The sequence below is a fragment of the Malaya genurostris genome, chromosome 2 (assembly GCF_030247185.1).
Source record: "Malaya genurostris strain Urasoe2022 chromosome 2, Malgen_1.1, whole genome shotgun sequence".
Taxonomy (NCBI): domain Eukaryota; kingdom Metazoa; phylum Arthropoda; class Insecta; order Diptera; family Culicidae; genus Malaya; species Malaya genurostris.
Window position 1 is genome coordinate 108,873,850 of NC_080571.1, and position 26,960 is coordinate 108,900,809.

The 26,960-nt window shown below is 36.5% G+C and overlaps 1 protein-coding gene across 7 annotated transcripts in view; it reads right to left on the bottom strand.

Annotated features, from left to right (window-relative positions):
- LOC131428555 (regulating synaptic membrane exocytosis protein 2) overlaps positions 1-26,960 on the bottom strand; it is a 146,688-nt gene that overhangs the window by 24,209 nt on the left and 95,519 nt on the right. For 3 of the 7 annotated variants that reach the window (XM_058592593.1, XM_058592594.1, XM_058592597.1), the window contains exons 8-18: positions 21,278-21,476; positions 20,873-21,073; positions 20,351-20,622; positions 20,154-20,291; positions 19,946-20,083; positions 15,333-15,530; positions 14,362-14,496; positions 3,219-3,585; positions 2,957-3,161; positions 323-2,883; positions 102-260 (exon numbers count right to left, since the gene is read on the bottom strand). In XM_058592593.1, coding sequence (XP_058448576.1) covers positions 102-260; positions 323-2,883; positions 2,957-3,161; positions 3,219-3,585; positions 14,362-14,496; positions 15,333-15,530; positions 19,946-20,083; positions 20,154-20,291; positions 20,351-20,622; positions 20,873-21,073; positions 21,278-21,476 — 4,573 coding nt within the window. The remainder of the gene's footprint in view (positions 1-101; positions 261-322; positions 2,884-2,956; positions 3,162-3,218; positions 3,586-14,361; positions 14,497-15,332; positions 15,531-19,945; positions 20,084-20,153; positions 20,292-20,350; positions 20,623-20,872; positions 21,074-21,277; positions 21,477-26,960) is intronic. The other 4 variants (XM_058592600.1, XM_058592595.1, XM_058592598.1 and 1 more) reach the window with 4 other exon arrangements.

Genomic DNA, 26,960 nt, shown 5'->3' on the forward strand with positions numbered 1-26,960 from the left:
TACCTAGCAACGCGCGCGCCAAACGCACATATTCTCACATGATTGAAAAGTTAAGAAATAAAAACGAACAGAATTCACTGATAATCTATTGAGCAAGTTACCTGTTGCCGACAGTTGTGAGGTGGAATTACTTTTCTTTCCCATACCGGCACCGAAACGTTCGCGATCCCTCGTCGGAGTTTCACTCTTGGGCGAACGTTGATCCAGCTTGCGCCTCGCATCCAAGCTCTGTATCACGGCTGTGTCACTTAAGCTACCATCTATCGAAAGCAAACATTTCGATACAAAACAACCAACGGAACATGTTCAACACTTCACTTACCTATCTTATCCTCGGGTGTTCCTTCATTGTTCGAAAGACTTCGGTCTAGATCCGAACGTTCCCGCAGATCTCGTTGTTCACGATCACTCAGGTCACGATCTCGCTCATGGTCACTGTTGTTACGATCACGTTCTCGTTCACGATCACGCCGTCGATACGAGTCCCGTCCGCCATTGTGCCCATATCGACTTCGGTCTCTCATATCGTAATCACTTTTGGGTTGCCCAGGTGACCACGATGGTGATTCCGATGGTGACGCATCGTTGATTTCCGATCCGATCGTACCAGGATGTTTCAGAGAAGTTCGTTTCGGTTCAGTACGCAGCAAAGCAATGCCATTGAAGGATTTGGAAGAATTGGAGGCGTAATTAGCACTTCTACTACTACAGCTGGAGCGCGGTGAAGAAGGAGACTTGCTATACTCAAAATATTCTGGCTTATCATTAATGCTAACCGAGCTATGTCTATTAGTATCACTTCTGACATTTGAGGTATCATAATATAAGCCCCTATCGGACATGAATTGGCCAATATCCTCTAAACTACTGGTGCGACGTGTGTCAAAACGAGATTTGGATCTAGTGGAGCTTTGACCGTTAAACGAAGAATTTTTGCATCTTGAAAATGGACTTTCGAATACATCATCGTCAGAAACGCCATCTTCATAGTCAGGCAGCGTATTTCTTTCATAGTCCTCTTCTTGGAGTAGTTCATTTAACCTCCCATCTCTGGGCAAGCGAGTATCTTTTCTATCACCAACATTTCTGTGTGCTCGTTCAATATCTTCTTCACTGACATTTTCAAAAGCAACCGCTTTATCTTTGGTATGTTTATTAGGAACCATTTTTCGATCAAACCGTTCACCTTCATTGAGGTTGTTTTTATGACCACCTCCACGTTTAACTTGGTGATCTCGTGCATCGCCAAATGACTGGCTTCCGCGCCAACCTCTCGCGAGACTTTCTTCACTTGAGAATTTAAAATCTGCTTTTTGTTTTTGTATTAGCTCCAGTCTTACTACATCTATGATTGATTTTATCGACTCAGTACTGCCATGTACAGCATTACTAGCGAGTTTGATCTCATCGATACGTGATTTGTTACTGACCTTTCGTTTTCGGGTAGGATTGCTAGCCTGTGCGTTCGCTGTTTCGTGGGATTTTTGTGAACTCACTTCAGAAGATCTAGTTGATTGTTTCGACTGACGCGAAACTGCTTTAGGATTGTTCTTGCTATTATCAGATGTATCCGATTTTCCCTGTTTCGTTTGTCTACTATTATGATGATGATTCCAGCCTTCATTATCATCTATGTGTTTTACAATGTCTAAAGTCATACTACCTTTGTCCAAACTTGATTTCGAGCCAAAGGTGCCCATCTTTTTTGTCTCTGTACCTTGTTCTTTCAACTGTTCCCCTAAGTCAAGTGACTTAGTTCTTTTGTACGATGAATGTCTATCAATGCTTTTCGCAAAAGGATTCCTACGAACACTCTTGGTTTTGTAGCCCGTATCCGAATCGTACTCAATATCTATAATTTGGTCGCTGGTAATCAACGAATGCGAACGGCTGATTTTAACCCTTCGGCTGCAGTGAAGCTCGTCAAGTCCAAAATCAATTTGACCGCAGAGTAAAGGCTCACTAGGAGATTTTAACATCTTCACTGGACTTGTTGCCATTGTATCAGAATCAATTTCCAGATCACTAGTTTCGTATAGGTCCGGCAGGCTTCCGATAGACAAACGAAACTCGGTAGCAAGTTCCGGCTCGATTTCAGTTTGGGTGCTAGCACACTTAATGTTACATAACTTTGAGGCGATCGAACTAAGATCAACAACTTTTTGTTTTGACGATTGGAGTATGATTTTGTTTACCAAGGGAATGGCGGGTTCCTTATTTGGCGCTCTCCGAAGGTTTGAAACGGCTTGTTTCTTTATTTCTTTAGCCAACCGACGGATATTATTCGGATTAAGCTTAGGGTTCGAAGTGTTTGTCGTTGCAACTTGCACAGGATGGTGGATCTGCTTGAAATTAGGTAGGGTTTGAACTTTATGGAACCCATTGTTTCGTAAGGATGACGATGCACGAATATTATACGATGCCAGACGATTGATTCCTGAGCTGAAAACACGTGATGGCGGTTCCGCTGATGATGCTTTCAGTAAATTTAACGGAATTATAGTTTTTTGGTTCAATGGAATACTTGGAACGGTGCTTTGAAAAGTATTCATAGAAACACAGTGATCATTGTAAAAAGGAGGCAACGGATTAAACGATGCTACAGGAATGTTAGAAGCAATTTCGGGTAGAACTACACAGCTACTGGAATTTACATAAGGAAACGAAGAAATATCGGTGGTTAGGACAGGCAAGTGGGATGAAGCCGCCCTAACTACATCGATCTTGGAGATGACAGATTCCGGAACCTCAGGAATGTTCATAATTTGTTCGAACTCGCTAATAGGTTCACCAAATAGATGTTCGCTCGGGAGAATGCATAAGGAAGTAGTTGCCCAACTCGGAGAAAGACTTCCGTACTGACGGCGCCTGTCTCGAAGATGCCTTGTGTTTTAAATTATCGTCAGTATTGGACAATGAAACAGTGACAGACGAACAATAGCATGGTTTATCATACCTTATTCCTTTTGATCCACGCGGTCGCTCCGACTGAGTTGAAAAAGCACTTGAAGTAACACTAACTACCGACTCCATATCGGAATCACCGAAATCACCCATGAAATCTTTATCCGGAGATAACGAGTGCCTAGGTCTAATTCTACTGTCTAATGAGTGTGTCGTCAGATCACTGTCGGAAAGTCCGGAATAGTGTCGTTCCCAACCTAGAACATGAAATCGAATGTTTTAGTGGAACAGTGCCAAAAAAATAACAATCCTACCACCCATCCCCGTGCTTCGATACGTCGGCTGATGATGGCTCTGGCGGCCTCGGTGCCTTGCAAAACGGCCTCCACTGCGCTCCTCGAAGTCCTGTATAAAACGCTCTCGCATTGCCGCATTTCGTGACACGTGAGGTACTTGTGGTAATTGTCGTTTCTTCGGGGAACCGGTTGGTGTGGCGGTCGCGGATCGTGATTGAAATCTGGGCGCATAATGATGTAATGGAAGAACTGGATATTCGGTATATCTATCATCTTGTGGCGAAAGCGAACCCCGGCGGTCGTCCCGATAGTTTTCACTCGGTGCCGCTGATTGGCTCCTTTGATTCATCGCCATCGTGCCGTTTCGACGGTAGGAAGAAGTTGCCTGGTTGCGAAATAGATACAATAGGATTTTTGTGTACAGTAATTTCATTTATATTGTTAGAAAATGTTTGGAAAAAGCGACATCCAAATATAAATGCGAAAAGTAGAAGATAGTACAAGATTTTTTTCAGTTTTCATCGTATCGTTCTACCCAACTTTGTGTGTTGCTCCAAAAAACACAATTGAGACAAATACTAAAAAATTAGTGAAATAATAATTGCCTATATTTCCTTATGTAAAATTGGCATGTTCAGGAAAAGACAAAGGTTCGATTTCCAAAAATTCATTTCCAAATGTTATATTTTTTGTAGTAACAAACGTTAATAATGGATGCAGTGGCAGAGAATATTTGCAGAATACCCAACGACTATTTTGGTTTTACCTACATGAAATTTGAATGCTTAGTAACAAGAAAAGACTTCACTTGCCAAAACAAACTGTAATGATTTGTATGCGAGTGTGAAACAAACCATAAATTATTTGTATGCGTGTGTGAATAGTGAACGACGTGTAAATCAATTATGCTATGAGTAACTCGAGTCGAAAATTTGATTGTTTATATTGGTGCAGGGAGCTGGAGCTTGTTTTTAGTCTTTTCTCCAACTGGCATAAAACCTCATCTTTTTGCATCAACTGATAATAATGATCCGAATGATTTATCATCACTTAAAACTATTTTATCAGCAATTACACAATCATACATAAATGCAAAAAAAAATAAAGACTGACGCTAAATTGATCTTTTCCAGCCTATTATGGAAGTAATGAAAACTAAAGACATTGAAACAGTTGTTAGTAGTGGTGTGTAATTTTTATTAGCACATCACAAATTTCTTTCAAGAAACAAAAATTTATTCAACATTTTTGTTCTAAATATTTATTAAGGATCTGTACCTACTTTCTACTCTGTACTCTCTTCTCTTCACTCCCTACTTTCTACTTTCTATTTTGGTACTCTGTACTTTGTTTTCTGTACTCTGTACTTTGTACTCTGTACTCTGTAATTTATACTCTCTGCTATACTCCCTACTCTCTTTTTTTAACCCGGCGAACGACCAAAATTAGGTTAAAACCGGGTATAAATTAACGATATAAAAACAATCTACTCCCTTTTTCCTACTCTCTATTCTCTACTCTCTATTTTCTACTCTCTAATCTCTACTATCTACTCTCTGTCGTGATGGACGACAAAACCAAACGTCAAGCAGATTTCCGGTATGGAGTTTTTCGTCTGAAATATTCCGATAAGTTCCGGAAGAAAAAAAATCATCAAATTTGCCCAAAAGTACTTGGTATGGCAGGCGATTTGTGGTGTGATAAGTTCAGCTAGCCGTGAATAAAGGAAAATGCCTCCTGAAGCACCATCCTCTGATCTCACGAAGGTGACACTATGTTTTGACAGAATTTGGCCTTGTGCTATCACGCGAAAACAAGTGTTGGAGTGATACGAGTGGTGGAAGGCAAGCTCCAGAAAACAGGGAATACCTCAAAAAACCATCCAGATTTGAAGAAAGAGTGGATGAAAGTATTTAAGAAAAATGAAAGTGTGTAAGACTTTCATAAGTGTTAAGTCGAAGGTTCGGGCGTTTATTCTAAAGGATAAAGTTAATTAAAACAAACAATGCAAAAACATTGCACATTTGTATTCATTTATTTCCTGATAGTTTAAAAACTGGTTGGCCTAAAGTGAATGTTTGGTTTGTGATCCCATTAAAGTTATCTAAACATTACCCAACTGGAAAATACTGCGTAATTGTGAAGACGAATATTCTTAAACATCCCAAACCTATTAAAAACGAGCAGAACTTCAGGGATTCCATAAAATTCGATGGGTGCAGTGAAAAGGAAGGAGCATGAATTCGGGATGAGAATCAAAATTGAATGAAACAAACTTTGTACATTATAATTCATTAGTAGTTCTTAGGAAAATTCAAATAAATCGACATAAATGGGCAAGAAGGTCGATATACAACTTACAAATCTCCCCCAATTTTTGCGTTGAAGCTATGTGGTTATTTATTGTTCCTAATATCCACAAACATGGTCGTAAAATATTTTGTCAACATTCATAACGTTTGTAATATTTTTCGTTATTCAAACATTTACTTGTCTTTTTATTATGGTGCTTCCTGAAACTAAGGATTAAGTTCCACAAAATTTACAAACCGTTCATTTTCAATTCAATTTGTCTTAAATACGTCTTACTTTACTATGGGGCGCCTTTTATGATTCACTCCTAACAAGAATGGACAGAACTTGATCCTGAATATCTCTTTTTCAATTATAGAGCTCTTAACCATAACATCATTCGTCTATCGGGTGACTCTATGTGCTGGGGGTAGGAAATCGAACCCAGGTGGGCTGCGTGAAAGTCATCACGCTATACCCGTCTTTTGTTATATTCAACATAGCAACATAATTTTTTTCCATATTATTGGAAATATGATCAGAAATTTATAATAAAATTTTCAGTAATAAACGATAACCACTAACAGCTCAAAATTAAAGTTTTCTAAAATATTTGGTGTGAACGAGCATTATGGTAAAATTCAATGCAAAAATAAGGCGCGTAAAATTATTATAGCGTATTGTGAAACACCAACAAATAAAAATGCGGAACATTTCCAGTGATTGAGTGCATTAGGTTTACAACACGTTTTGTTCGCTAATGACCTTAATGATGTATGATTATATGCATTCGGCATCTCAGAGCTAAGGCAGTGTGTCTTATTAAATATATAGTTGAATAAAACAAATGTATGGTTAAAACTCATGAGTATTTTAAATTGACTAATACTAGAAAGACACATTTGTGTATGTTGTTTAAAACGGCTAATTTAGTCATTCAATTTATAATTAAAATCATTGATTCTCTCACCTATAGCAAAATTGTTCATTGTTTGTTACAGATCAAAATCTGTGGCATAATGACAATACTTAACCTAGCTGATTCTAATTATGCATCATTTTATAAATGATATGAATAATATTTAAAAAAGTTATCTTTTATATAAAATTACAACTGGTTTGTAAGATGTTTACAACAAACATCTAGTTTGTGTTGTGCATATCACCGATAATGCACCTGTATTCGCAAGTTCCCAAAAAGGAATAATTTTAGTTGAAAAGGTTTATATCTGAAGAAAACTGGACTGAATATTATACTGATTTGTTTCGAAATTTAATATATCGCTATAAAATTAATATTTTAATATTTTTTATTCAAATTACTGTCATTTAGACATTCTAGGTGGCCACGAACGATTTGTTGTGGATTTTTTGAATTTAAATGAATGTATGAATGAACTTGAACATTGCATTTTTAATGTCATCGTAGTCGGTCTTGTTCCCTGCTCTCGAGTATTACGCTTTATATTTGCATCATTGTAATTCTGCAAGTGAAGCTTTGAAAAATTACAAAAAAAAAACATCTAGCTGATTGATTGCGATTATCGATATTCGGAAGTGTGGAAAAGCATGTCAGTTTTATTCGTATTCATGTCACCCAGTTATGTCTCTGACATTACCCACCCGTCTTTTTAATATTAAATTGGGCTGTGCTTTCAATCATTATTTTCCGAACAAGCTCAGTTTAAAGTGATTTTTGTTGCGTTTAACTAGTTGAATGTTGCAAAAAAATGTTCAAATATAAATAGGGGTTTTTGAAAAGATTTATGATCCCCACGTTTCAAATTTAATAACGAAAACAAAATTTTTCTTTTGACAAAAACTATTATTATAATCTGTTCAAGGGAACACAACAACACATGCTACTAGAAACCATTACTGACAGAAAATTAATTACTCATTAAAATGATCCGCGTCCCCAAAAAAATACTTTATCGACTCTTTGGGATTCGCGGACTACTAGTTAGAAATAGCTGCTATTATTGCAAAGTCGGTCACCTCGCGAAAAAAAATAGAGGAAATAGGAATGTTTGATCACAGTTTAAATCTGCGTTTCTTGCCCACGTTTTGACAGTAGAGCAATTCCAGGAATGAGTAGACGAAAAAGTGACAAAATCAGAATCGACCTTCTCCGATTTGGATGAAACTTTGCACATGGCTTCAGTATGGCAAACCATAAGTTTTGAACCGATGGAGAGGTCAATCCGACTCACGACTGATTTTTAAAAAGGGCGTATGTATTTTTGCATTTCACCAAAATTGCCTTTTTCAAATCGTTGTAACTCGGAAACCGTTAATTGTACAAAAATGGCGTTCAGGAAGAAGATTGATAATACATATTTCGGGGAATCGATTGGGCACTCTAAAAAAAATATACTGAAAATTTTTTTTGATATTTTTTCTCAATAATTACAAAATAATCCGAAAAAGTTAAATAAAGCATGGTTTTAATTATTTTTTAATTATTTTTTTTTTTAATTTTTATTTTGAAGCTTCTATTAAAACATACAGATTATTGGCTATCCCACGACCTTAAAACCTTAAATATAATTAAGAATTATTCATGTACATGTAATAATTGTAGATATAGCAAGCAAACAAACAATTCATGGAAAATAAAAAATATTGTTATAATTAAATATCCAAGTATCTCAAGAACAGCTACTTCTAGAAGAAATGATATCATGCACAAATTTATTCTACTGTTTAAATGATTATCTTTCAATGAGAACTTGAAATTTCGAATATATCTGTAAATTGTTTTAGCTGTAACTTCTTAATTTTTCAAAAGGCACGAATAAGACAGCCATCAATCTGTAGGTTTTAATAAGATCTTCAAAATAAAAATTATCAAAAAAAAATAAAACCATGCTTTTGTTTATTTAACTTTTTCGGATTATTTTGTAATTATTGAGAAAAAAAATCAAAAATTTTGTTCAGTGTATATTTTTTTAGAGTGCCCAATCGATTCCCTACATCTTCTTCCTGAACGGATTTTTTGTACAATTAACGGTTTCCGAGTTACAACGATTTGAAAAAGGCAATTTTCGTGATATGCAAAAATACATACGCATTTTTAAAAAATCAGTCGTGAGTCGGATTGACCTCTCCTTCGGTTCAAAACTTATGGTTTGCCATACTGAAGCCATGTGCAAAGTTTCATCCAAATCGGAGAAGGTCGAGTCGGATGATCTGCTAAGCATTTCTGGAATTGCTCAGTAGATTCATAAAAAGCCATCCTCAGCTCAGTGGTTAAAGTTTTTTACGATTTAGGGATTCACAACGTTGTAAAAGATATTTTTTTAAAAGTTTGCAAAAGAAGAAAAAAAAATATTTTGATACCCACGTTGAAAATCATTTAAAAATCAAGGTTAGATTAAAATATCACGAAAGTTTTTAATTCTGTAAAATGTGCAGTCGTTTCGAACATTCCGATGAGCGAAAACTATTGTTTATAAGGATCTCAGTAAATGTCTAGCTAGTGGATGTAACGAATGGCTGCTCATTTGAGAACAATAACACTCAGTCGATACGATCGTCGAAAGTCATAAAACGAAATATGTATTATAAATGTATTTCATATATTTGCAACAGTGAAAAAACTTTTCTAGTCTAACGCTTAAAATATTCTCATTCTCATAAATGTTGAAGTGGATTTCACAGGTTTCGTTTTGTGATAATCATTATGTAATATTGTTTTGACCTTTCTCGGCAATGACTTGAAAAATCGACAAGTAACAATTGGCCAAGTGTCATATACCATTCGAGTCAGTTCGTCGGGTTGAGTAATATTTGTGCATGTGTCTCTGTGTGAGTATTTGTAAGAAAATGTAACTCATTTTTATCAGAAATGACATAACTTATTTTCAAAAACTTGACCTCGAATGAAAAGTCGTGTGTTCCCATAGGTTGGTGTTGAATTTCATCCGGATCCGATTTTCGGTTCCGGAGTTACAGAGTGAAGTGTATTGAAAATTATAATCTGTCATTTAGAGCAACGATGCAAAAAAGGGAATCTTACAATTCGGCTCAAAATCATCTCAACTTATAGGTTGTGTTAGTTACTAACCCCATACGGACTTCGGCTGTACCGGTTAGAAGTTCCCGGTTCCGGAAATACCGGCGGTAAAAAACTCCAAAACGACTTAGGCTCAAGTGAAAGGTCTTATGATCTCATAGGTTGCCATTGAATTTCATCCGAACCCGACTTCCGGTTCCAGAACTGCAGGAAGAAGTGTGTTAAAAATTGTTATAAATCTGTCACGTAGAGCGACTATGCAAAGAAAGAAAAAAATCTTCAAAACTAATCGAATAACTGTTTACAAATTGAAACGGTTATGTTAGTTTTTTTCCCCAAATAAACTTTGTAGTTTTTGTTCATGTTTTATATGATTTTTTTTTGGAAGAATCTTCTAAGGATTTATATGACAATATGAGTTATATGAGAAAGGCATCATAAACCCACCCAGGTTTTTATTTGTGTAACAAAATTTGAAGTTGGATTCGCAGACAATATTTCAAGAAGCAACTGTAAAACAATTTTCTGGAAAAAAATTCAGAATAAAAGGTCTATACTAACTAATCACCTCACAAATATTTTCGCTTTCTAGGATTCGCCGAGTGTATGACTTAAGCATAAAGTTCAATTTTTGCTTTGATCAAAAGAAGAACCTGTTTTAATCCACCTAGTGGCGTAATGATGCCTTTCTCATATCAATCCTATTATCATATATAGTGCTATGGCATTTTTCAAAATAATTTTCTTCGATTCTTGAACGAAACCAAGAAGATTGTTGGGGCATCAACAAGTATCACCTTTAAAATGAAACAGTTCTCAGGTCGGTTTAGCCATCTCTGAGAAAACGAAGTACAGGTACTTTCGGGAACGGAACCCGAGAACCGGTATAATCGAAGTCGGTTCGTATGGTCATCAACTAACATGACAAACAAACTCTGCTAGATTTTTTTTTTAATTTAGAATATTTTATACGATTTTGACATCGTACATCAAATGTGAAAATCTTTGTTGAATCCGAAAAATACGCAGTAATTTTAGATAGGACCATAAGATCTTTAATTTGAACCTACACGGAAAAGCCAGCGATCGCAAAGTAACTAAAATACTAGTTGTTTTTCTGATTTTTATTGGTTAAAATTTGGTACAACTAATCGACTGTTGTTTTAACTAATCTGTCATTTTTGATTTATTGTGCTGGCAGCTTAGCAATGACACCCAACAAGTAACAAACAAGTAAAGAAACGTTTCAGTTGAGCAATGCCAAACACCCTGAGCGAACAATGAAACGTTTTAATGAGATGTCACTCGTGCAATTGAGCAAAGACACAATCCTAGCAAAGTTACTTGTAAGCAAAAAAATGTCTCAGTTGTTTCAACCAATTATTCAGTTATTTGAACTTAAAACGCCAATTGCAATAAATATTTTTTACTGTTAGCCTCTTCGGGGGCAGCTAATCGTTCACTGCTTGAACAACGAAATTTTACCTAATTAACTGCTTATATCTTTATCACTAAACTCACAAAGGATATGGAAATGAACCAAAAGATTACAATTCTCAATAGGGAATTCACCAGAAAAATGGTCACAGGGAATCAGGAAATTTTTTCTTCACATGCAGAATGGCTCGCTGGTGAACCTAATGCTACAGATACACTTTCAAGAAAATACAAATAGTACCACTTCACTTTAGCAGCAAATTTTTAAGCGTTAAGCGGTTTTAATAACATTGACATGAACTGTCCTAGAATACATTACTCTCAGATAAAATTAAAACATTTATACTGTAGGAATATCTATTTAACACATGGAAAACTTGTTTTACAATTAACTGTTATATTCTTCTGCATACTTTCACTTACATAAAACGACCATTACGTAACTAACATAAATGACGTTCATTTACCATTGAAAATTTTCAATATGAAACGCTTCTCGTGAAATGAAGAGGTTTTTTGTTCTGCGTTTTGCTGTCTTCGTTCTCCGCCAAGTGACAGCATTTGAATACAACCATTTCGGTTACTTGAGTGGTTATGACAAAATCAACAGATATGTTAGTTAAATCAACAACATTTTAGTTGAAACAACCAGGGCGAGAAACAACAATTGCAATATTGTAATTTTGTGATCTGCGGGTTCTCCGTGTAAGATTAGGAATATCGGAACTATGAGAAAAGCGAGTTAGATCTATTTTTAAGTATGAACATATCATCTTCCGCCGTTAATCGAAAACCGGGAACCAGGAAAGACAAAATCGATTTGTTTGGCCGTCTACTGATAATAGCAAGCAATTGGAGTATGTAGTTTTGAGGCCAGTACAGAGTTTTTTACATATTTTGATTAACCGCTCTAAGCGACGGTATAAAATTTTTAACACGCTCTACCTTATAATTATGAAACCGTAAATCGGATCCAGAAGTAATTCCGTATGGGACTACTAAACCTTTCATTTGAATCTAAGTTTGTGAAAGTCAGTCAAACCAACGCTGAGAAAAGTGAGTTCCACATGGTATATGACCACTATTTCCAGTGCTCCCGGAATTGAATACCGGGACCAGGATAGCCGGAATCGGATCGTTTGACTGCTTACTTATAATGGCTACCAATTGGTGTAGTTTTGAAGCTAATTTGAAACATTTTTTACGTGTTTTGTTTGGCGCTCCAAGTGACGGTATAAAATTTCCCACTTTCCCTTCCAAAGTAGCACCTGCAACTTGTTCATAGAAGAAGAAAATAAAACATACCCTACATAAGGGTCGCATGAAAGACACAACGAAATAAGCCGAATTATGATGGTGCCAACGAAATCAAAATAATGTGACGAATTCACATCTCATCATACTATACTACAATATGTTCCAACGTGACTTTTTGGTAACCTAATTCGTACGATATGTTCGCATTGACTGTTGCCAACTGGTCACCGCAACGAAATGAGCTTTTTCCATCTTATCAGAAGACATTTTTGAAAGCATAGAAAATTACGCTACACAGATTGGACCATTTGTAGTGTTTACCGTCCTTGATGTTCGCTTTTATGTAAGTTTCATCTTCCTTTTGGGATCAACACAAAATCAAAATAATTGGTTTACTTCGAGAAAAGACAGTACTGATCATAGTTCATTTTTCAATTCACACCATCGAGAATCTGTCAAATTTGAATTCCTGGCCGAAAACCTGTAATCTGCATGTACAGAATCTTGGTCACGAATTCTCTGAAAAATCTGTCAAATACAGATTAATCTGTATATGTGGCAACCTTGACAACAAGACAAAATTAAGTAATGATTTTATATCAGTTACCGTATTCGTTAAGATCCAAAATAGAAAAACAAACACATTGGTCATCAGCTCCTAATTGCATATGATGGGAATAAAATTATGAATATTTAGTGTTTGTCGTTGTTTTAATGCTTAAAATATCGATGGCGCGCACTAGGGGCTGGAGTCCACTAGGAGATTGATAGTAACTATTAGCTCTCTCCGGACAGTACCAGCCTAGATGCCGTGTGGAATCCGGCGGAAAAAAAAGAACCAAGAATAGATCCACTGGGTTCCTGCTTCCATGTCGTAAAAGGCGACAATTGCAGGAGTTTCTTTTCCTTTCAGTTATCAGATATTTTTAATGTTTTACTTCTGATTACTCTATTTTACTAAATTATCTCTTCATTCAAGCTATCAATTTCCGTCTAGCTTCGGAGAAAAGTTTGATTTTGAATGTTTTCTTCTTCCATGTTATTGATTGTCTATCAGGATTATTCTTTTCTGTTTCAATTATAGAGGCTTTAACATCTTAGGTCATTCGCCTCTTCGGACCATAAAATCTTTCTGACCCTATGTGCGAGGTTGGGAATCGAACCCAGGCGGGCAGCGTGAAAGGCATCGACTATCAGGATTATAAATTGAATGATAAAAATCAACTATTGCGCAAATCCGTTAATATTACAAAGTTCTACTGACACTAAAAATCCTTCCAGGTCGAGGCTCGAACATACGACAACTGGCTTGTAAAACCAGCGTCCTATGCATTGAACCGCCAGCCCGGGCTATTGATTATACTTGGTCCATAAAACCAAAGCTTATCAAACTCTCAACTGCTTTTTCCTTGGTGTAGAGCAAATCCAGGACTACCATGAGATATAGTTCCAGCAAAAGCAGTGTTTCGAGGGTCTATTTACGTGAGGGTTACCGTTCTTATCGTTCTAACAAGCAGACAAACCGAAATCTGCATCGAACCGAATGACCTGAAAAAACGCTTCTACCTTTCATCAAAGAATTCAAAGGCTCTGTAGAGTTTTGTTCATATTTGGATAGCTGTTACTACAAGCGAGAAACACTTCAGTGTTACCAAGTCTGTTTTCTCGTTTGGTATTTTAAAACAGTTATGGTTTTGATATAAGAAAAAAAGAAGCCTAAATAATTATGGATTTGTCCCTCAATATTATTACATTTTACTGCTACATACTCTACCAAAGAAGCAAACATTGTACTTGTATTGTATTTCTCAACTCTTCTCGAAGCGATAGTGCATTTCGAAAAATGCACTTCGCTTGGATACTTTCGCTTGAATGCTTTACATATTTGTTACAAAAACGTGTAAAATCAATTGTCTAACACATCCAACAAAAATAATCGTACTGTAATAATTGTGAAACATGCCAATTTTAACCAGTTTTAAATGCAACTTGGGTAGCTTGAAGTGACCAGATATGCGCAGCACACCACTTTGTTGACGATTATACGTGGTGTGATTTGTAGACCTTTGCGAAATCCGAACTTTTTGATCACTTTGTTCTAGACTCAATATCACTTTTTGGAGCCACACAAATAACCAATCTTGATATTATAGTTACCTCATTACTCATTTGATTATGAAATCCCTGCCCAACACCGGATACCGTTCGATAGTCCTTTGCTACCATGCCAGCTGCTCGTTTCCGTCCTTGCGGTGACATATCTCTTCGCGATCTCCGCTCCTGCAGATCGACCTGTAACCAAACGAGAAAGCAAGGGGTGTCAATACCATGCTATTTAACCTTCAATATATAGCTAAAAATTGTTTATCAATTTATTTATTTTTTTGTTGCTGGGATATTATGCTAGTTAACATATCGGGAAATCAAGAATAGTACATGTGGTAAAAAGCGTAGCAGTATATAACATTAACTTCAATAAAAGTAGTAACGCTAGTGTTGAAATATGGCATAACATAGGGAACTTTAGCACGTAACTAGTGAATAACAATAAGTGAAGCCGAAATAGTAATATAAAACTGTTGCGATCGTAAAAGCGTTTATCTAAAAATAAACCTGCCGTCTAGCGTCATATGCAACTTTGTTCAACATTGAAAATAAAAATTCGGTTATACTGTCAGAGGTTTTTTGTATATATGGAAAAATCAAAAATTGTGAAGTAAGCGTAATTTTATGCTTTAGTTTATATTTTGTGTACGCATTTTATCGGTTAAAAATTCTCGAATTACGAGAACGTCGTATCGATTTCAAAAATAATGCATGGTTTGTACCCAGAACATACGGAAAAATTGTATTCACTGCAAAAACGTCTGTACGAGTTGAAAACTGGAAAATAAAGCTGTGTTAATTGAGTTCATTAACCAAAATATATCTCGCACTGCTTACCCAAATAAGAAGTAATAGAAAACAAAATGTGTATGTGTTGTTTTGCATGAGAGTGTTAATTTACATATATGTTCAGTGAGTACAAAAACGGTCATCTGTATTTGTATTGACACTATCTTGACTGTTGAAACGACTCCTGTGGCTGCGAAGGAACAAACAAGAAGAGAATAAAGGTCCATTTTTACCTCTGGTGGAGGGCTTGACGAGCTTCCCAGGGATGATACACTAGCGCCGTCACGTCCAGTCATCAAACCATCGATATCGCATTCGGAAGTCGTGTCAGAGTCACTCAGCCTTGAAGTGGTACTCGGTGGCGATAAATGATCGGTCGGTGTTAAAATCATATCCAATTCATTGCTTGGTTCTCTGTCGTCTCTACGCAACTACGGATAGATTGTAAAAGAAATTGGTATGATTGGCGTTCGTAGATATAGTGGTCGTATTTTTTTTCTCACTGTGAAATCAAGGGTAGGTACAGTTATTAATACAGGAATATGAAACATACATTTTGCAGTTCAAAGAGCTTCGGAAGAGATTGCTGTCTTATGCTATGAAAATTCTACTCCATTAGTTGTAAACAGTTTATGCTACAGACATGGTGTAAGAATTACAAAAAACTTATACATAGTAGCAGAACTGAGTATAATCTGATTATAATTTGCACCGATAAGTACTCTATTTCTGTGATTCGAAAAATAAATTGTGCATAGGAACTGAACAAATATTGAATGTTTTACTTAACATTTCTTTTGAAGAAACTGTAGCAAACAGGAAATGAACTCAGCGTTATGGATAGTAAAAACAAAATAGTCTCATTTGAGGATCTATTGACGATGCGTTTCCCAGCATTCAGTTAGTCAACATGTATGTGAAAATGATCTATTCTAAAAAGAAGCAACAGTTAAACCACGTAGTCAAATCTCAAATGATCAAAAAACGTCAACAGTCACCTACACCGTGCTTGGGTCAAATGTATATATGTCTATGTATATATTCAAAAACACAGTACAATGAAAAATGATATGACAAACAGGTCGCAGTCATAAAAACATTAGTTGATGAAATGGCATTCGACTATTTTTGCTCAAATATAATTTCATTAAAAGTTTGCAACAAACGGCAAATCATTTAGAGCTGTTGAATTGGTGGAAACTAGCACTGTTCCAAATTCACACAAATTGAGCTTGATCATAGTGAGTATCCAAACCGAAATCACCGACAAAAGTGAAAAAGATACAAACTCATGTAAAACGATCCAAAAGTATACCACGAATTCTACATAGTACCGAAAAAGCTCTTTCATAAGTATCTCCTGGGGAAAGTGAAGCTCAAGTTCCAAGATAAACACTCGGGCGGAGTCAACATGTTTGGCTTGGTAATGTCTAACGGTTTGAAAATTCCCTTTGTTTTTATTCACGCTGGTGTTAAATTCAAAAGTCTATTTCGGTACTTTCGATAATCGAATGCTTGCTGGTGTGAAATTGAAAAAAATATATACGAGGTCTATTCAAAAAGTACCCGGAATTCTCATTTTTCAAAAAAAATATTTATTTATTCGTCTACACCTATATAGTCTCCTTCAAAGTAATCCCCCCCTAGATATAATACACTTATTCCAGCGTTTTTTCCAGTCTTCGAAACACCCCTGATAGTCACTTTTTGTAATGCTCTGTAGCACTCTCAGCAATTCTGCCTTTATCTCTTCAATCGATGAAAAACGCTGTCCTTTCATGGGTCTCTTCAACTTTGGGAACAGGAAAAAATCACACGGAGCGATATCTGGTGAATAAGGAGGTTGGGGCATGATTAAAGTCTTGTTTTTAGCCGAAAAATCACGAATAAGCAACGATGAATGAGCAGTTTTGGAACGAATTTTGCTGCCACTCGTTCCATGTCCAAAACATTTGAAAAAATATGATGGCATGAGCCAACTGATATGCCAACTTCATCAGCAACTTCTCTAATAGTGATTCGGCGATCATCCATAATCATTTTTTCCACTTTTCCCACATTTTCATCGATTATTGACGTGCTGGGTCGTCCATTGTTTAAACTAACAAAAATCGCCGAGCTCAAAAAAACACGTCTACACCAGCCGCTACAAGACAGAATGTAAACAATGAATACAGCTGAAAATTTCACCATACATTAGGGACATATGTACCAACACAATAATAAAAAAAAAAATTTTGACCACCGGACTCTCCAGACGCGCGCAATTAAAAAATTCCGGGAACTTTTTGAACAGACCTCGTATTTAAAAAAACATTCTAAATTGATTGGCACAATGACGCTGTAATTAAATGTAGATGCGCTGCTTGTTTAGAGATGATATTTTCAGCAAGAGCTGTCGAATCAGTAGGAAAATTTTCAATTACTTTGAAATTCATTTAAAATATCATAGTAGAAGTGGAAGAAAAAGTTTTTACTTTGAGGTGGTAATGTTGATCTTAATTTATTGTGAGAAAAATAACATTTATTTAGAATTGAGCATTATACTTGGTTCAATGTCATTTTTCAAATGCCCGAAAATAACAAACAAAATATCTAAAATAAATGGTACTCGATCACTAAACATTCTAGTACTCGAGAAATTATTATTGCACTGGTTTCTGTTTAAAAAAAATGCTGGTCCGAAGATTTTCTAAGTTTAATTGTAGTTTACAATAAAAAAAAAAGTATTAGTAATTATTTAGAAATCGATTTTCTTCTACTCCGAGTTTGTTTTCATTGCTGATATCTATTAGTACTATTGAATAAACCAAAAAATCGCTCAACAAGTTTTTTTTTTCAACCCAATTTCACGCACCGTCATCGAAACAGACCAATCACAGTGTTTTTCAATTCGTAAAAATTGCACGAAGATGCCTGATTCCGTTTCGAAATTCTTAAACGAGTTTGAAGTTACTATTAGAATAGTTGATAAGTTCACAATGTTCATGGCGAACACCTTTTGTTCCGAATATTTTAGTATAAAAGTTTTAATGAACCAATTTACACGGCAAAGGAAAGGCATTATCACACTAAAAATTGAATTGAAGTAATGTAGAAAATGTACGGTTTCAGAGAAACTTCAAGTATATCTTCCAAACAATATTCAAGAGAATATTCGAATATATCCTTGACGAAACGTACACAACGTTTTTATTACATAGATACATATCGATCCCGCTGTTTAAAAGTACGAATATAACAGAGAACCTGTTTTATTCCACCTACTGTGGTATTGTTCAAAATTTTTTTTTTATTCTTGCAAGACACTATAAAGATTGTTCGTGCATCAACTAGTATAACTTACAGAATGAAAAAATTCTCAGTTTCTCATGCATGAGAATCCCCAGTTACACAAGAAAATCACGAAACAACAGCAAAAATCCTGTTTTAATCAACCTATTGATTGATGCCTATCTCAAATTATTCTTGTTTTCATAATTACTAAGGGATTCTTTAAAAAAATCATTGAATCTTGAATAAAAATAAAAATGAAGCCAGCTCCGGTTTCGGAGTATTTGACCACTATTTCCGATATTTCTGAGACCGGTAAATTGGATCCGATATAGCCGAAATCGGATCATTTGACTAGTAACTAAATAAAATACAATTTGTAACTAGTTTTGTGCCAAATTTAGAACAAATTTGTCGTTTTTTTTTGCATCGTCGCTCTACATGTTAAAATCGATTAGTTCTGTTATTCCGGAATAGAAAGTCGGATCTGGATACAATTCAATAGTAGATTATTGGACCGTAAGGCCTTTCATTTGTACCTAAGTTTGCAAAATTCGGTGGAGTCATCTGTCGAAAATAGGTATAGACGTTTTTCCGTTTTTGGAGTTTTCGACCACTATTTCCGGTACTTCTAGATCCAGGAACTAGGAACCGAAGTAGGCTTGATTGGCCAGAAACTACAACTTGAAGCAGTTTTGTATATTTTTAGAATAATTTTTGCGTGTTTTGCATCGTCGATGAATTTTGTATGGGACCACAAGACACACACTCACACACACACAATTACATTCTTTTCGAGGAATTTGACCATTCAGTTTCAACAGACTTCGCAGCCGATTTATTGAGCATATTGCATGGCTAGTGCTACGATCCTACTGACACTTCCAGATCGAGGCTCGAACATACGACAACTGGCTTGTGCGACCAGTGTCCTATGCATTGAACGGCCAACCTAATCCCGATCAGTAACGAAGTAGCAACCAGGGGTGGTCGCTCAAGTATCCGGCCGCACCCTGTAAATAGAGTGGCGTTCACTTTTGATATGAACTAATTTTGTTACCTAGATAGTGACAAAAATAGTTCATATCAAAAGTGAACGCCAATCTATTTCGGTTTGATAGCCGAAATATAGACTGATTCATCTTAACTTCACGCCCAACTTTGGATTAAATACTAGATCTTGTGGTATGAACCATTGCACGCATTTCAATCAGACTTTTTGACAAAGCAAGGAGCATAATCAAATTTTAACTTCATATGATTGCAAATATGTTATAGGATATCAGCCTTCTGAAGCACTCTTTGACTGTAAAATTCATATGAGCTGTGGTTCGATCGTGTAATCATTTATTTATAGTGCGAGCCTTAGAGAGAAAGTAAAGAAACCAAGAAGTAATGATATTTGATTGAGTATCCCAGAAACTCTAAAGTTAGAAATAATAATAAACTACTGTCAGACCAGAAGAGACATCGCAATAGGTACACTACGAACTGCAGATAAGAACGAACGCAAATCAGAGCACAGGCAGTGAAGAGATTTTAACCCTTCAGAGGGCGCACGTGAGATACATACTGTTTCTCGAATGGACTCCTGATGAGGTTGTAGTATATACCATTCCGGTTCATCATCAAGCGGATGCGTAGCCAGCTCTATAATCACTTCTCCAAGGAAGTCATTGGCACCGTATCGAACGTAGTCCCATAAAGTAACCTGTGGAAGAGACTCGTTAGTGTTAGTGTGTATACAGGAACCGTACGATGCTGTTCGGTCCATCACCCACCTCTAATAGACGGTTTTGGAGATCGGCTCTCCGGAAGCCTTCGTACACGAATGTTTGTCCCCACCTAGGATCGTTGGTTAGAGCAAGCGTTTTCGTTCGTCGTTTCGATTTTTCACTTCGATCGGGAAGTAAACAAATCTGTTGAAAGAATATCGATTTAATATCATTGCGATCAATGTGCATCAGAAGGTACTTACTTTGGCGTAAGGATTTCGTGCTGCGCTGTTGATTCTCGATACAAGTCCTGCTGCGCAGACGACTGTCACGATCAGTTGAAGGGAGCTCGGTTCAAACCCCAGCTTCAACTGAATCCGTCCACCAACACTATTTTCCTGCTGCGCAACCGTTGCAGTCGGTGTCAGTCTGTTTGGGTAACGAAGGTTGGTGGAATAGTTGCGTACACTGTGTAAATCCGGTGATCCAGGAGACGTCACTAGTACACTCGGTTTATCACGTCGCTCGTAGCTTTCTGTGAAATGAATATCATATGGTAAGTATGGATCATTTTCAGTTCCACAGTAGGCACAAACAATTACATAAAAATCCAAACGAAAAAAAAATAGGACATTGATGTTCTTAGATCCCTAATTTTGGATAACCTAATAACACCTTTTAGGTAGCACATAACTGCTGTTTGACGCCGAAATTTTGAGTTTGCCAAGTTTGGTTACTACGTAAAATGTCTTCTACTGACGGAAAATTCATCTGCTAACTAATACCTTCTCTGTGATGCGTTTGAACTCGTATCGAAGAATGAGAGTTCCGCCAGGATGCTTGAGTATTTTCGCGATTTATCTGTATCGCACGTGTTACGAGCAATTCTACCGACGGTTCCAGTCTACTATCACTAACAATTTCGTACACGTCTAGTGCAGATTTACCGCGCAACGAATTGCCGTTCCATTGCACTACTTCGTCACCTGAAAACGTGTGAATTGTAACCAAAAATTGCAAGTAAACTGATCCGTAATAACCCCACACAGCACACAGCTACAGTAATGGATGGTACAGGCTCAACCATAAATCGAAGGGTTCAATCTCAAGTATTGGCTATAGTTCAACGTCTAGCTACCTTTAAAAATTCAAGTTCCCGATTCCCGCAAACAAAAGCTTTTGCTAATTACCTGGCCTAATGTGTCCTTCCTTGTCGGCAAGCGAGCCCCGCTGAACTTGCTCAACGATCGTTGCTCTCTCGTCGTTTGGTAGCACCTGACCACCTCGAACTTTAAGTCCTAAAACATCTTCACCGTCAATATTTCTTTGCAGTACCATGTGACCAATCATACGACTACCATCTGTCGACACTTGCCAACTTACGGGGTTCTGTGTGAAATTTCAAATTCGATGTTTGCTTCATTCATGCGTTGACTTTGTATGTACTGGTGTATCGAATGTCACGCTTATTTACTGAAGGAAATCTACTACCGGAACTTTCATTCCAACAAATCAATAACCAGAAACAATTTCGTTCAGTAACACACTGTGGCCAATTATTCTAGTGATATCATGATTAAATTGTGTAAAACAAAATATAAATGACATGTTGATGTGTAAATCAAATTCAAAACGAATCGAACCCAGATTTTTTTTTCCATAATTTGTAGAGAAGGTGAACTAAACAAGCATATAGACAGATGACAATAGTGAAGTGATGTGCATCGAAAACAGGCATCGACACTGAATGATAAAATAAGGACCAAAACGGAGAGGCATACGAAGACCGACCAAATGGAAAATTATTTCAGTGTATTTACAGTTCAAGTGAGGGAAAATCGATTCATTCGAATCGAACTTAATCACGGAGAGCGAAAAATCAAGTGCCCTTCACTGACGAGCAAGAGAAGAAGACAGACTAGGTCTTTGGTTCGGTATACAATATATAAATACATACAAACATGTCGAATCGAGAAAGAAAATGTAGACGTTGCATGACGTAGACAGCATCAATCAGGCAAATAACAGATGATTGCACGAGGAAGCTCTACACTGTAAGAAGTCCTATTGAGAAGAGTAACGGCAAAGTACAGCAGAGAACTAAGGCTGTGGAAGTGAGTCAAGTTCAATGGAATGACATCTCAACCAGTCGTTTCATGCATTTCTTTTTTTTTGCGAAAGCTGATATGCTCGAAAATCATAACATATACGGAATTGATTGTACTATTGTGGTATAACTAAAAGCAGTTAATTACGTATTCAATGAAATTAGTTTATCAGCTGAAAACTGCTGTCACGGATAAGTAGGGCGATTCTAGCAATTTGGCATAACGGTCGCTGTTTGCGTTTTTGGATCACAATGTTTCTCGGAAGTCTGAAGTCTAGTGAAATATTCATATGCACTAGTTGTTGGAATGCGATTTCTATAAACGAGCAGCATATAAAGCTGCTTAGCAGATAATAAGATCAATTCTTAAAGAGTTAGTGAGCTACAGATTGTTTTGTAACAATTATACTTTCCAAATTAGTACTTCTCCTTGCATTTGTGATTAATTTGAAGTAAAGTGTGCGAGTTCCAAATTATCCAAAAATATACTCTGATAGTGGCGAAACTTCTTACGCGATAATTTAGATCGTGCATAGTAATGCAATGAGTTGTAGCGACATCTGAACGACAGCTTGAATTACTTTGAACAGTTATGAATATGCCACAAGGTTCATATTGTTATGTAATTAATTTCTGCACATATCTAACGACTACAAAAGACATTTCTTCATGACACCAAATTATTAAGAGTATATGTGACTGCTAATAACGTAGGTTCGATATAAGCCAATGAAATTTTTCAAGTACCCGATTAACGAAAAATTACGTAACTTGAAGCATTCCATACCTAACAATTCTATTTATTGTTAGCTTCAACTAAAAATCCGAAACCGACCGACTCCGATATATTAATCAGAAATCAGGTTGATTAATGAAGTTGGTTAGGATAGGTTTCTTTATTAGAAAAACTTTTGATGATGATTTTTAATCCTAACCAAAATAAACTAAAATCACCCAAAAATTGGATTGATTTGAAGTAAAAAACATATTTCGAAGACTCTAACAGTTAAAGAATATTCACTGCAGAATGCATTTCAGTTAAAATAACTGAATAATTGGTTGAAACGTCTGATACACTTTTTGCTCCAATGCACACTCGTAACTTTGCTGTTAGTGTGTCATTATTCAGTTCAACAAATGACACCTCATTGAAACGTTTCATCTTCCGTTCTGGGTCATTGTTAGTGATGTCAGATCTACGGAAATCTCCGTAGATCTACGGATACGAAAATTTTCGGATGTACGGAAATCTACGGAAATATAATTATTTCTACAGATATCTATAAAAATTGATATTTTTAAACGGAAAACTATGGAAACTGTTTGCCTGACTACCAGAAAAAAGGTCTTTCCCTGCTTTGCACCGTTGAAGTTTCCAAGAAAAATGTCAGTCTACGGAAACGACATTACAACTATCTGGCATCGCTGCATTGTCAGACTCCATTGTACTCGGGTAGAAGTGATTTTGCAACCCAAAAGCAAATTTTTTGATTAAAACCTAACATTTCAATGGTAGAAATTAACATTATTTAGTTTGATTAGGAATTTAAAATATCAAAATTTAACAGAGTCCGCATGAGAAAATAACAACAGAATATAAAATTCTGTCAGTGTAATATTAAAGAAAGAACAAAATATTTAAAGACGACGAAATTTTCCGGTTTTTGATATTCTAGTATTCAGGATAGAATAATATCGTAGGTATTTCTTTTATCTAATTCTAGTGCAGTTTTTCAACTGTATTTTATTGGTGATAGATCTACTGGATAAATTGGATTTAATAAAATTGGAATTCCTCATCAATAGTGAAATAAGATATAATAACTAATTTTGATGCTAAACAGATATTGTACAATTTCTTGATTTTATCGAAGAAACATCAAGAAAATATCAAGTATCGCTATGACAACACAGAAACATCAAGATATGATGGTAAAAATGGTTAAAATTTGTACTAAAGCTTGCTTCATTTAGAATTGGAACAAACTTTTGCTCATATTGTGGCGCTCCTGGTGGACGGATTTGGAAGTTCTTGGCGCCCACGTGACGGGAATTTTGTCAGCTTAACGTATGATTTTTGACATTCCGCAAATCGACTGTACTTTGTAAGCATTCAACATGGAAGCCGAAAGAAGGGAAAAAATTGTGCACAGTTATTTGGAAAATCCATTGTGGTCTGCATCTAGGCTAGCTAAACAGCTGAAATTGCCCAAAAATACCGTATGGCGCGTTATTAAACGGTATAAGCAAACATTGACGTCGATTCGGAAGCCTCAAGCCAGTCGTCGGAGTGGAACTATCGACCAGAAACTGCGTGGTAAGATTTTGAAGACGATTAATAGGTATCCTAAACTGTCGGACCGTGATTTGGCCAGAAAATTCGGTGCTGCCCATAGTACCGTGAGGAGAACTCGACTCCGGGAAGGAATCTAGTCGTATCGAGCTAGCAAACAGCCAAATCGGACCATAAAACAGAATAGTGTGGTCAAAATTCATGCTCGAAAACTATATAACCAGGTGCTGACTAAATTCGCCGGGAACTATGTCAAGGCTGACTTCGGGCGAATCCCAGGTCAAAAATTTTACTTGGCAACGGCTCGAGGGGATGTTGCAGCCAAATTTAAATTTGTTTTTGCCGACAAATTTGCAATAAAATTTATGTTTTGGCATGGCATTTGCAGCTGTGGCAAAAAAACGAAAGTTTTCGTTACAAATAAGACATCGACATCGGAACTATACCAAAAAGAGTGTCTCCAAAAACGAATTTTGCCGTTCATTCGATCCCACGACCATCCCGTAATGTTTTGGCCAGATTTGGCAAGCTGTCATTACAGCAAAGTCGTTCAAGAATGGTATGCAGAGAAAGGGGTCTAGTTTGTTCCGAAAAACCTTAACCCACCCAACTGCCCCCAGTTCCGCCCTATTGAGAAATACTGGGCAATCATGAAGAGGAGACTCAAGGCAATGGAAAAGGTTGTCAAAGACATCAATCAGATGACGACCTGGTGGAATAAGATAGCTAAAACGATGGACGAAGAAGGTGTGCGCCGCCAAATGAGCCGTGTTACAGAAAAAAATTCAAAAATTCCTTCGAAACCGTGACGAATAATTTTATCCGTATTTTTTCTTAAAAGTATGAAAAAAACGCTACATTTGTATAAAAAAAAATCTTGATTTCAATAATAAATAACTGAAATACAGGCAATTGTCTTTGTTCCAATTCTATCTGAAGCAAGCTTTATTTTGATCTTTGTTTGCTATTCACATCTACCCGGGTAACGTTGCATTGCATTGTAAGCTACCTGCAAGATGAATGGCAAATGACAGCTTAGGAAAAACAACAAATCGACAGTCCCACGACAAAAGGGCCTTACTACAAATGACAGTCTCTCTTGTGTACTTTTTCTTTCACGATTTACCACACTGATTTCATAGTTGACGCCTAATTCTTCGCAAAACTCTCAAAGTAAAACCACAAGCTTTCGATTTATATTGGAGACTTTTGAGAAATTGCAGTAATGGCTTCGTAATAATCAAAAGAGAAAGTAAACAAAGAGAGGCTCTCATTTTCAGTTAGGTCCCTTTGTCGTGGGACTATCGAATTGAGTAGTTGTACTAAATATTACCAAACCAAACATTGTAGTTGTTTAGCGATCACGGGTTTTTGTGTGTAATTTATAAAAAAAACTTTTCTTACTAGTAAGCCAGATTATTCCGATAAACTTGTGCGAATATGAAACATATCACTTCCTCTCTTTCTTAGAGAATGTCTTTGAAAGCAAGTGCTGGCCTTTAGTACAAGCAAACCTCTACCAGTATTCTTAGATATAAGTTTTCAAATTTAAATTAATTCACTAATGAAAAAAATTTAGCTATAGTTAAGGTTTGAGGACAGAGATTAATTTTCAGAATGATTCATTGAGTTTAGCGGTCGTGTTGTATTTTTTTCTGACTGAAGAACAGCTGAAAATTGGAACGCTCGGGAATGCATACCTCTACTTGTTCATCGAATATCTCGGCTTTGAAGGCTTGTATCATAAATCTACCGTGACAAAGTCTTGATAATTTAGTTTAGATGCGATTAGTACTTAAAAACGTATACGTTATTGCGATAAAAATAAAGTCTTGCATTTTTCTGTGAAACAAAGTCAGTTTCAATGCATCCGCCATTTTTTTCGCTTTGGTTTCCTGATAGCATTTTGAAAAAGAAGAGAGAAATAAAATTGGCTCGACAAGGCTGCCAAACACACAGACATTCAATCTTTGTGAAAGTTGAATATTTTTTCATTGTTCATTGGAATCCATGTAATGTACAACCCATACGATAGATTAATGTGATAAAACTTCTCATCAAAATAATAAATTGTATGCTGTCAACCCGGTACAGTTTGCTCATATACGAGAGAGTACAAGAGAAATACGATGCGCAAAGGAAATTGAGCGAGCCACGTGGTCGATTCAAAACTCAACACGCGACCCTCTGTCCTCATACCCTAAGGGCTGAGGCCAGTAGGTCGCGTAAAACCACGTGGCTCGCTGTGCGTATTATATTTCTCTCCATGTTCTCTCGCAAATGTGCAAAATGACTCTCGATGTGGCCGAGTGGCCAAGATAGTTTTGATATTTTCTGTTACAAGTTTGACTACATCACATAAAATCCAATAAAGCTACCGCTTGTTTGGCAGCCTTGCTGAGCCAATTTTATTTCTCTCTCATGTTTCGTTACGTTACTAGGGAACTGGAGCAGAAAACAATGGCGTCACCAT